Source organism: Dendropsophus ebraccatus, chromosome 8, assembly GCF_027789765.1.
Source record: "Dendropsophus ebraccatus isolate aDenEbr1 chromosome 8, aDenEbr1.pat, whole genome shotgun sequence".
Taxonomy (NCBI): Eukaryota; Metazoa; Chordata; class Amphibia; order Anura; family Hylidae; genus Dendropsophus; species Dendropsophus ebraccatus.
The window spans coordinates 97,126,819-97,139,968 of record NC_091461.1 but is presented as its reverse complement, the minus strand read 5'-3'; the positions used below and the strand labels follow the sequence as shown (position 1 = coordinate 97,139,968).

General features: G+C 41.7%; 1 protein-coding gene across 5 annotated transcripts in view; it reads left to right on the top strand.

Annotated features, from left to right (window-relative positions):
- Positions 1–13,150, top strand: part of CACNA1E (calcium voltage-gated channel subunit alpha1 E) — a 548,978-nt gene that overhangs the window by 449,388 nt on the left and 86,440 nt on the right. For all 5 annotated transcript variants that reach the window (XM_069981148.1, XM_069981149.1, XM_069981150.1 and 2 more), the window contains one exon: positions 3,519–3,622. In XM_069981148.1, coding sequence (XP_069837249.1) covers positions 3,519–3,622 — 104 coding nt within the window. The remainder of the gene's footprint in view (positions 1–3,518; positions 3,623–13,150) is intronic.

Below are 13,150 nucleotides of genomic sequence, written 5' to 3'. Positions count from 1 at the left end.
GTAAGTTTTTCTAGTTCTGTTACTACATCTCGCCAGCATCTAAAAAGTTTGGGGCATCTCCACAACATATGTATCAGGTCTCCCCTTACCCCTAAACATCTGGTGCATTTTTGCTAGTTTCAATTTAGATGGGCAATGAAGCAGTCTTAAAAAGGCTTACAGACTAGAGATGAGTGCAACCTGAGCATGTTTGAGTTCATTCGGCATTTAAATACTGGTGGTTGTAGAAGTTGCATGTAGCCAGACTTGGACTAACCCACAGGGGAGAAGGGAAATCCTTTGGTGGACCTCATCCCTTGGCGGGCTCCTAAGTAAATAAATAACATTTGGACTGTGCCATAAAGGGGTACTCTTAAAGGGGTAGGGGAGACAACCGGCGTCAGAACGTTATACAGATTTGTAAATTACTTTTATTTAAAAGTATTCCAGTACTTATACACTGATATTTTCTTTTCAGTCTGGCACCCAGCTCTCTGCTGCCACCTCTGCCCGTGTCAGGAACTGTCCAGAGCAGTAGCAAATCCTCACAGAAAACCTCTCCTGCTCTGGACAGTTCCTGACATGGACAGAGGTGTCAGACTGGAAAGAATATACCACTTCCTGCAAGACATAAAGCAGCTGATAAGTACAGTGGTGCCTTGGATTACGAGCATAATTCGTTTTATCATTGTGCTTGTAATCCAAATCCACTCTTAAGCCAAAGCAAATTTTCCCATAAGAAATCATTAAAATGCAGACAATTGGTTCCACGCCCCAAAAATAATGATTTTATATTCTGAATAACAGGTAAGACAAATGAAACAAACATTTATAAACAACTGAATAGGTAATATAAGTTACTGTACAGTATAGCATCTAGCATGTGGTGTATAATGTATAGTAAGTGCATAACCCTGATAACACAGCAGCAGTTTGTAGATACAGGATGGAACTACAGCAGGGCCGGGACAAAGAGTAGGCAGGTGTAGGCGATGGCCTAGGGCGCCAAACAGCAGGGGGCGCCACCAGGCCGAACCCGGAAGCAGCATACAGGAGGTGATTACATCAGCCCCCTGCCGGGAGATACACAGGTCTGTGAGTCTTCTGCTGCTGCTCCACAGGGCCGGGGGGAGGGGCGGCCTCCTGCTGAAGACACTGCTGGGGCTGAGCTCCCTTTGCCAGGAGCCGTCTGACCTGGTGCAGGAGGCCAGTATGGGGGAATGTGCAGCATTACACATCCGCCTGCCTGTGGGAGCTGCTCAGCTGTCGGGCCAGAGAGGAGGAGGTGAAGAACGGCAGCCTGCAGAGACCACACATGGGGACCAGGAAGTGTCTGCCTGTGTTTTGTGTCCTGGGCCTCTCCTGTCAGCTGCTCATGGCTGCATCATTATCATCATCAGCAGCAGCAGCAGCAGCATCAGCAGCCCCTCCATGACAGTCCCAGGACGGTGAGGAGAGAAAGTGCAAGCAACCTAGCTGAGAGGTAGCTGTTTTGTGCCTGTGTATGTGTACAGCAACAACAAGAGTGTGTGTGTGTGTTGTGTATACATGAGTGTGTGTGTGTGTGTGTATATAAGTGTGTGTGTGTATACATAAGAGTGTGTGTGTGTATACATAAGTGTGTGTGTGTATACATAAGAGTGTGTGTGTGTGTATACATAAGAGTGTGTGTGTGTATACATAAGTGTGTGTGTGTGTGTGTGTGTATATAAGTGTGTGTGTATATACATAAGAGTGCGTGTGTGTGTGTGTGTCACTCTGAGAGGTAGCTGTTTTGTGTCTGTGTGTCTGTGTGTATGTGTACATAAGAGTGAGTGTGTGTGTGTGTATACATAGGAGTGTGCATGTGTATACATAAGAGTGTGCGTGTGTATTCATAAGAGTGTGTGTGTCACACTGAGGTGTAGTTGTTTTGTGTGTGTGTGTGTGTGTGTGTGTGTGTACATGTGTGAGTGTGTGTGTCACTTGGGTAGCTGTTTTGTGTCTGTGTGTGTGTGTGTGTTTACATGTGTGAGAGTGTGACTGTGTGTGTATACATAAGAGTGTGTGTGTGTGTATACATAAGAGTGTGTGTGTGTGTGTATACATAAGTGTATATACTGTACATAAATGTGTGTATATGCATAAATATGTGTCTGTGCGTAAATGCATAAATATATATACATAAAAATATATGCAACTGGGGGCAGCACACAGGGGATATATATATACAACTGGGGGCAACACACAGGGGATATATATACAACTTGGGAAGCAAACAGGGGGGTCTATATACTACTGGGGGAAGCAAACAGGGGATATATATACATATGGGGGGGGGGGGGCGCCATTTGCCTTCTCTGCCTAGAGCACCAAAATTCCTTGTCCCGGCCCTGAACTACAGATCCCCATAATGCAGTAGCCTAGTACAACAGGCTAGAATAGAGAAGCAGGGCTGCTGTCAGAGGTCTGTGTGGTCACATGACAGCAATAGAGAAGGGGGAGGTGTTCAGTGTGGACCAATTAGGACTGACAGAGACTGCAGGGAGCAGGAAAGAATGAGCAGGGCAGATGTGGGCACATACATGCAGCACTCTCTGTCCGGGGAGAGAAGGGTTATAGCTATAGAGAGATTACCTCCACAGTCCTGTCCCCTGATGTAAGCCCCAGCCTCAAGTGGATTTACTATGATTTGGAAGGTGAGGGAGACTTCCTGGGTCAGAGTACAGAGCTTTAGACTCTGCTATTCAGAATATGCCGCTCCCCAACTCGCGTTTCCACCCAGTGCAGGGAGCTTTTAAACCAAAACAATGCTCTTAAACCAAGTCACAATTTTGAAAAACTGTGAGCTCTTAAACCAAAATGCTCTTAAACCAAGTTAGTCTTAAACCAAGGTACCACTGTACTGGAAGACTGGAGATTTTTAAATAGAAGTAAATTACAAGACTATATAACTTTCTGACACCATGTGATTTGAAAGAAAAGTTCATCTTTATACTTTAAACAAAAAGTTTTGGCATGCTCATTGTGTGAATGTTATTATTATTATTATTATTATTATTAGATTGGACTAATGATTCTTAGGCATTGTTTAGTTCTCACGTGTGGTTCATTCTTGGCAAATGTGCTCATTATTTTGTGGAAAGCTATGAATGAATTAAATCAATGATCTCATTAACCTGGGTCAAGTCATTTAGATAGCAGATTCTGTCATTGCCAACAGTGCCAAAGGAAACAAAGGATTGCTGGCAATGATGGTCATACGAGATAGACAAATCAACATGTTATTCATATTTACTTTCTCATGGAGATTGGGGCTGTACAACAGAGGTGTCAGTATGAAGTGTTATTGTGGCACCAGGAACGGCAGAACTTCCTATCTATCTTTAGCATTGTCTTACATATGACTATATGGAGATGAAACGAGCATCACACCAACATACGGCCACTAGAAGCCAGCATTATATTTATATAGATATAAATAGATTTATATGTGAATTTTGAGATGTTTTGTTAAGTTCTTACATTGACTCACCTTATCTATTATTTATTCTTTGTAGACCAATGATGCCTTAGGACCCACCTGGAACTGGCTGTACTTTATTCCTCTAATTATTATTGGATCGTTCTTTGTCCTCAATCTAGTTCTTGGTGTTCTGTCTGGGTAAGTCTACATATGTTTAATATTATACTGCAGGGAAATTATATTAAGCATTATTATTAATATCTGGGGTTTTTAAATAACCACACACATTATTAGCAAAGGTCTTCCAGAAAAATATTGACCCCCCCCCAAAAAAAAATTGTGTGTAATTAAAGAGGCACAAAAAGAGTCACAATTTTATTTTTTTGTAAGAAATCAACAGGGGTTGCGATCGTGAGGAGTTTTGCAATATATATACCTTATAATTTTTTTTAAAGTTTTAGCAGAGATTCCTGGAGGTGCTCGCACTGTATGGTCAGCTCTCCTGTCACATCACCAAAACCTTTGTACGCGCAAAGTGACATTATAATGACTGAATTATTGCATAACAAAGAGCATTGTTTCCTGGTAAGCATGCATAGCTGATAATATAGTTAGCAAAAGTTAATATTATAATTAGCCCTGAGTTTATATACAACCTATATGATGAACAGGTGTCTTTCCTTGCGTAAGTGTGCAAACAACTGGGACTTCCTGTGTTTGGTCTCTCTTTTGAACAGAGAATAGACCAAATATCAGCACAGAAGGAGCACGGACCACAGTCTGGCCCTATGTATAATATTGATTTAAACATAGAAAACTTTAAAAAAAATTGACGGGAGTGTATTGCAAAACTGCTTGTGATCACAACCCCTGTTGATTTCTGAAAATAAATAAATAAAAATTGAGATAGGTACTGGTTAATGTTGCAGAGGGAATTTGCCTTATAGGACTTTATTATATCTTGAGGGGTTCTCAAATATTTTCTGATTGAGCCTCACTAGCCAACCCGTTGATTGAGTTTGCCACTCTATAATAACAGTGGAAAAATATGGTGTCCATCGACAAGCAATGAAGTTTTGGTCTGCATTATTTCATCTATGTCAATATACTCTTGGCTTGGAGAAAAGTAAAATTGTGTGATGCCATCTAATACAATATTAGATAATATATATAATACGCTTGGTTTGAGAGGATGATTACAATGATAAACTACGCAATTTTTTATGTTAAAAAAAAAAATCGACAAATTATAGACATGGTAACAAAGCTAGCAAAATATGAGCAAATAAATTCAAATCCAAAATAGCATGTACAAAAATACCCTGTTTATATGACAAAGTGGCTCTAACATTATTAAACCACAAAAAGTGTCCAATACATTTCTGACCCCTTAGTACTTCCACCAAGTAACTTGCTGATCAACCAATTTTTAAATCAATTACATCTTCCCTTAATCAAACCTTCTCTTATGGAAACTTTGAATTCTCCAATTACTTTGGATGAAATCTCCTTTGTTATATGTTAACTAAAGCCTAACTAATATCCAGGTCCCAATAGATTCATTAAGAAGTACTCCAAAAGTTTTTCCCGACTCTTATTGCCCAATCTTTTTATTACAATTTAATCAAATCATAGAAAAATATCTATCCCTAAAGAGATGCTCTCAGCTCTTATTGTTAAGGTATGTGCACACTACAGAATCCACACAGATCACCCGCGGCGGATTCCACAGATCGCCCCTGCTTACGGCCATGTAAATTTCCGCCCATGCCATAGACTCCATTCTATGGAGGGACAAATTCTGCCATTCGTCCAAAGAATGAACAGGTTCATTCTTTGGAACGTTGGACGGACGTCGGAATCTGCCCAACCATAGAATGGAGTCTATGCACAGGCGGAAATGTGCGTGCGCGATCCGCTCAGATTCCATAGAGTGCACATACCCGTACACTACCCAAACCAGGCAAATGTTTGGACCGCCCAGAAATTTTTAAACCCTTTTCTGTATTAAATTATTTAAAATTATTCACGAAAATGATTGCAGCTAAACTAAACACTAGACAGACAACAGACGAAACAAATCTTTGTTGGCCTAATTCATGCTGCTAAGCAATGTCGAACACCTTCTCTATTAGTGTCCCTAGACGCAGAGAAGGCATTTCACAGAGTCCATTGGAAGTACCTATGGGCAGTTCTCAACAAATTTTGCCTAAATGGTAATGGCCCTATACGGCATTATATGGCCATATAGAGCCCCGCAGCAAAAGTATTTTCTTCAGGGTTTACTTCTCGTAAATTTAAAATCTTAGGCTCTTAGGCTCCAAAAATGGCGGACTTCCGTGGTGGAATTCTCTGCCGCGGAATCCAGCCAGTCTCCCTGTCATAATGACAGTCCATGGGCGGCTCGCGCGTCTCCCTTCTCAGGAGGGGAATGGACATGTTCCACCAGTTTTGCGCCATGTGAACTGAGCCTTAAGGCCCTATTCCACCAACAGATTTGATTATCTGCCAAAGATATGAAGCCAAACCCAGGAGTGGATTTGAAAAGAGGAGAAATCAAGTCTTTCCTTTATGACCTGTTCTCTGTTTATAGTCTGTTCCTGGGTTTGGCTTCAAATCTTTGGCAGATAATCTGTCGTCAGATCTGTTGGTGTAATAGGGCCTTTAGACAGAACGCGCCAAGGCTGCTTGTTATATCTGCTTATATTCACCCGGAACATGGAACCTTTGGCTGAAAAATTTAGAGTAGATGAATTTATTAAGGATTATGAGTTGGCCCAGCAGACCATAAAATGTTGTATTCATTGCCTGCTCCAACTCTCAACAAGCCTTACCATCTTTACTTCAAATATTATCAGACTATGGGAAGGTTTCCTACTACAAAGTACTGTAAGTAAACCACTCACAGTAAGTCACAAATTCTCAACTTAGGTTTACCTTCCAAAACAGTGAAAGAACTACAAATGAAACACTCCTTTAATTGGATCGAATCAGCCCTACCCTATCTTGGAATTAATCTTGCCTTTCCAGCAAATAACTTATTTTCAGCCAACTATACCACACTCCTCGCTAACATCAAACAAATGTTATCTTCTTATAAAATGTTTGGAGCATCATGGCTGGGCAGATTAGCAACAGTCTAAATGTTAATACTACCAAAAATTTTATATCTCTTTAGAGATGTTCCCATATTTGTCCCAATCTCATATATAAAACAAATCCAATCCCTTAATACGAAATTTATTTGGAATTAAAAGAAACCTCAGGTAAAAGCCTCTACAATCCTTTATGAATTCTATGATAATGGTGGCATAAACTCCCCTTCTGTTGTCCAATATTACAGGGCGACTACAGATGTAGCCAGGTTTAACATGATCCCTGACGCAACAATTGTGTCAGGGAGCTACAGTATGTTAAGTCAATTGGAATGTTGAGTTAAATGCGTCATTGTGATCAAGTTAACCCTGGCTACATCTGTATTTTGGACCAATCACGTTACTTATGGCACCAGGATAAACCCTGGGTGCAAATTGAATTTTTTTTTTTCTAAACCTAACCAACATAAATATTTTTAATTTCCATCCAGCTTTACTCCATCCCTCCCTAAACGCAAATTTCATATTATGGAGTAATTTCATATGCAAATCTAAAATTTTGCCTTTTTAATTAAAAAAAAGCTGACATCTCTGTATTGGAATCCTATATTCCTGATTTGTATATTTCTAAATGAAAGCAAAAGGAAATCTGTGCTGTAGGTGACCTTTGGGTTAAGGATTTTCTTAACCCAACCTAACTCTGATTTTTATAAATTCCAACAAATTAGGCACGCTTTATCCCCATAGATATATCTTGCTACTACTTGCTACTTGCTAAGAATCGGAACTTTATACTTGGCTATCTAATTTCCCTATTCTCAGGCGAGGGATTTCCCATAGTTACAGAGTTCTTCCAAGAGATGTGACTTTGTTGGGACCGTTTTACAAATTTGGTGGGATTGCCATGTTATTTTACAAATGTGGAAAAGAATAGGGAAATTCCTATCTCAACTTTGCCAATTTTTTTTAATTTTATGCGCTCTTTATTTGCTTTATTAAACATTGACACCATTACATTTTTTTCTGATCTAAGAACTATAATCATGCATATTATTACGTTAGTAAGATTGAAAATTGCAAGTAACATGGGGAAGGGGGCAACGCAGTCCCAACCCATATTATTAAAAGCATGAATATATCTTGGCTTCAAATAATAGATCATGGTTTCTAATAGATTCTAATAGATCATTTAGTTTATTTGAAATTGCTAGGGATACCTAGAACCCTAGTTCTAGGTAAGATTTATTTATGTCCTGCTTATTCAATGTAACCTGAGGCATTCTATAGCCATTAAAGTGAATCTGTCAGCTGCCTATCACATTTTTAACTGCTGACACTGTTAGATACCTATTAGGACAAGAGGACACATGATACCTTTTATATATCCATCTATCCATATCCATGCTTCCAGAACATGAAAGACAGCTTCTATCATAAAGTACAAAGAGTCAAAGAGTCTTTCCCAAGCTCCAGAAGCACAGCAAGTTTTAACACCTCCTTACACCCCCTCCCGCCTTGATTAAAACCTGGAAGCTGGGTTAGGTGTAGGAGAGTGTTAGGGTTAGGTAAGAATGCCTATAGCTTGCTGCACTTAAGGTAAAAACGATTCTTTGGCTATTTTTACTATAGAATAAAAGTCTTTTTCTATGTTCTAGAAGCACAGTTGGCTGTATGAGAGGTATCATCTATCTCTTTGCCCTAACAACTAACAGTGTCAGAAGTTTAGAACATGATTGGCAGCTGACAGATTCATGTTATTGGTTGTAAAATATTGTATACATCAAGTTTCATTGAATAAGCAGGACATAAATATATTTTACCCTGGATTTAATAAAGGACGCATCACTAGAGTTCTAGTTAACCCTAGCATTTTCCAAAGCTCTGGATAAAAAAACATGATTTAATATTTGAAGCCAAGGACCATGTAGAGCAAGGTTTTCTCACTGCACAGTCCATCATTGCAATCACCACTACCACCATTGCAGTTACCATAAAGGGAATATATTTTTAAAGGGAACCTGTCCCCACCCCCCGTGCCGGGGTGACAGGCTCCCGACCAACCGTTAGAGCCCCCTATACTTACCTAAACCCGCCGGGTCCCGCTTCTGGAGGTGGTCGGGTGATGAAGATCTCAGCCGCTGCAGCCCGGCGCGCGCGCTGAGAGATGAGTCCAACACCCATAGAGAATGACAGGAGAGTCCAGCGCTCCGTCATTCTCTATGACAGGGGTGACAGGTTCCCTTTAAGGGTTAACAGTGTCCTTACTAGTTAGTTTCAAGGAACTATTGTTGTCGGGGTCTCTCTTCTTATTTTAGTCTTGTCTGCTGGATACTTAACAGCATTGGACTCTACCTCGTTTGTTCAGGGGTTGAGGATTCACATTCTCTACATATGGCTACATTAAGCATATGGCCACTTTCCCCCTACTGTTGTCTCCAGATTGGTTGGGGTTTTGAAACTCAGTTCCATTGAAGTAAATGGAGCTTAATTGCAAACCGCACCTGAACTGGAGACAACAGTAGGGGGAAAAGTGGCCATGTTTTTGTAGCGCTGGATAACCCCTTTGACACATTCTAGAATCCTGAAAAACAAGAACCAACCATGTTAGATAACACTACCCAATTTCACCTCTCTCCAACCAAGAGCAGAGAATATTGACCTAGATAAAATAATACAGAATAAAATTCCATTGCTTGTACATTGACACCAAGTTTACCGCTGTTATTATAGGGCTCTCAATCCCTAGCACATATCATTATACTCTATATTTGCATCATAAATGACCTGGCTACTTTGCATTATAAAAACCCAATAAGGAAAGCAATCCCTGCAGGATGACATTTTGCAGTCTTACCTTGTGTTACATAATAGCACAGTATTTTTACATAATGGAAGTCTATAATTTTAAAGTAAGAAAAGGCTTACACTTGTAAATAAATATATATTAATCTAAGCAATCAAGCACAAAAAGAATAAACCGAATACTGTACATTACTTCTGGGGTGAATATATTTTTATTGCTAGCTATCCCGTAGAGTTGAGTTGCAAGCCTAGACAGTTCATTGTGTGTGTGTAGGTTGTGGAGTAGGTTTATACACGCGTTAACCCCTTATCGCTGTATGTGTCTGGAGCCAACTGTTCCTCAATAGAAATATGCTATGCTTAATAGTACAAGAAACACAGCTGGTTAGAAACATATGCAAACCTGAAATTGGGATGATAATTGACCAATATGCTAAGAGATCGCAAGAGGTCCAGTATTTGATTTAACAAAGTTGTAACATTTAAGGTTACCCCTTAAAATGAGTGACCCCTCAGACAAGCTAATTTTGGGTATGTCTGGAGAAATCAATGATCTTTCATAGTGCTTATTTCCTTCAAAGCGAATGTGTGGTCAGTACATTCGCTTTAAGATTTTCATGGATAGAACAGTGCCGATGTGGGGAAGCCGGTGCTGGGGTCCTTTTTTTAAACCGTGGCCTAGTTCCCGCGTACAACGCAGTTCTATTTTTTTCTAATGGAGCCATTTCATTTATTCTAATGGAGCCATGTGTTAGAAGGGCCGGAGTTTCTTCCCACTGAGGATGGTCCGGCCTGCCTCTAGTGCTTTACCCCCAGCCAGTGCCTGGGAATGGAATGGCGCCTTAAGTGGGAATCGGGCCGCAGGTCAAAAAAAGGACTGCGTCACTGGCTTCCCAGTGCCTGCACTGGTCTATCCATGTGAAAATCTTAAAACGAATATACTGCTGGTACATTTGCTTTAAGGACAGCCTTGATGAGGCAACACACAGGAGCAACTAAAAAGCTATACTTACCTAGACCTGGTCCCCTGCTTCTCCTTCACCGTTGTTGTTATTCTTCTTCTTCTGGTCCCCCAGTTTTATTTCTACTGCCAAGAGGAGCATTCAGTGCAGGACCTGACCCTGCCACAGTGGTGACCCGTCTTGGCCAGTGATTGGCTGAGTGGGAAGGTCCTGCTGTAGTTGCTGTCATAAATCTGAAATATTCGAGGTCTGTCCACTGCCTATAAATCAGACAGTTTTAGTTAAATCTCCCCAATATGTCCCCTCTAAAGTTATAATAGACATTCACACTTCACAATAACTGGGGCATTCATCAGAAGCCATGGTAGAGCAAATCGGAGTCTGTTAAGCGCCTTGCTATGCTATGGACACCCAACAATAATGTGATTACTGGGTCCATGTTGACAGTATTGCCACTGCCTTTATTAAGTGGTGCTTGTTGAGTGCTAAAAACAGAAGTGGTTACAAACCAGAACTATGGCATGTGGTGGCAAACAAATCAAGATCATAATATATCTTTTTAGCTGTTGAGTCATCGAAAACAAAACTTCACATTCATAGACATGCATAGACATAGAAATAAACAATAAAATTCTTGCTACCAGTAGCCGCCAATAGCCATACTGCATACAATTTCAATATTGAATTTAGTGTAGAATCAGTGTTCAGTATACTCCTGAGCTCCCCCAAGGGGTGGCTGCAGGCATCAGAACTTTATAATTGTATGCTATGACCATGTAAGAGTGGTCACAGTCTTCCAACAAATAGCCGGCAATATAGAAACTTTCCCGGCACTATAAACAGGGCATACTATAGGTTCCAGCCACACTCATCAGGACACTGCAATCAGTCTGGTGAATTATTCATACTCGGGTTCATGGTTGGGCTCTTGCATATCTTCGGGTTGTGCTCAGCATAAAATAGTTCACGTCAGCAAAGTCTATACAGGTAACAGATGCGGCACTCACCCATGGTAGCTATAAAACAGACCTTTATTTCATTATTGGGTAACAGAGTGGAGGCTTTGAATGGGCGATGGACCGTTTCACGCACCAAACAGTGTGCGCTTCGTCAAAGCCCTGTCTTCCCAACAAATAGCACTGGCACCACAATATACAATACACTATTAGTACAACAAGTGTTGACTACAGAAAACGTTGCGCTGCCATATTCTTTTAGTACAAGCTTTAGTGCTATAATGTTTGTATTCTCTGACAGCAGTATAAAAGGATAAAGGCGTTGGATATGTGTTGGCATTTCATAGTATCCAGTCGGCATCATTACCGTCTCCTAGTCATTTGTATACAATATGTGCATGCTTTGTGAGACCTTGGAGATTAGGAATTCCCAACATGCACTGCTGCCAATATTTGATAACAGTTGTCATGGACACTGCTGGAAAGATGCTTTAATTCTCATCTCATGTGGAAATTAAGCAATTGTCCAGCAGGGCAACGGATGTGCACCTCGGCATTCGGTATGATCATTATACAATGCTGTTATATTGTCACATAACCTGAACAATACAGCTAATGATAACATGAATTGATGTGCTGCTGATTTATACTTCAAAAGACACAACCACTTACTGATATTACTCTCCGATTACCCTGGCTATGGTCTTAATGCTTGTAGGACTTAGACGGTGTTGTCCATATTTATGGGTTTGTGATGGTAAAATAAAAAGCCTGGTGGTGTCCATGTTGCCGGAGGAGACTCACATACACAGTCCTTTCATAATTATATATTTAATAAAGGCATTTCCTACATGAGGAACTGATACATGTTGGTTCCACCATGGCTAGGACCCAAGTGGCCCAATAGCTGTATCTCTCCACTGCTCACTCTCACTCTTCACGCTCACACACACTCGCTGGTACAGAGACCTTCGGTCTCCTCCCAAGTACAAGAGAGCCGATTCACAGCTTTACACTCTCAATGGCCCAGCACCACTTTCCATCATCCCTTCTGCTCCAGCAGGCGGTGTGTCAGGCCACAGCTCAGACCTTCTTGGCCCACCATACACCACCATCACTAAACCACATTCAAGTGGGACCTATCCGGTCTTAAAGCAACTCTGTACCCACAATCTGACTCCCCAAACCACTTGTACCTTCGGATAGCTGCTTTTAATCCAAGATCTGTCCTGGGGTCCGTTTGGCAGGTGATGCAGTTATTGTCATAAAAATTTACTTTACTTTAAAATTGCAGCCCCGTGCCCTATGGGCGTATCTGTGCCCTAACTTTGCACCACCCCTCCGTCTCTCCTCCCCACCCTCCTCATCATTAGGAATGCTCCAGGCAGATTGCCTATTATTCACCACCTGTGTTACCACGGCACATGGGCTGGATCGTTAAAGGAGACCTGTCACCCTCCGTGTCGGGGTGACAGGCTCCCGACGCCCCGTTAGAGCCCCCTATACTCACGTGATCCCGCCGGGTCCCGCTTCCTGAGCCGATCGGGTCACGGAGATATCAGTGCCCGAAGCCGGGCGCGCCCTGACAGCAGAGTCAGACGCCCATAGAGAATGAATGGGGAGTCCAATGCTCCGTCATTCTCTATGGGCATCAGACTCTCCTGTCAGCGCGCGCCGGGCTTCGGGTGCTGATATCTTCGTGACCCGATCGGCTCAGGAAGCGGGACCCGGCGGGATCACGTGAGTATAGGGGGCTCTAACGGGGGTCGGGAGCCTGTCACCCCCGCACGGGGGGTGACAGGTCCTCTTTAAAACACCTGTGCAATGTTTAAACAGCAGTAAATGTTCCAGTGGCATTCCTAATGATAAAGAGGGTGGGGAGAAGGGACGGAGGGGGTGGTGCAAAGTTAA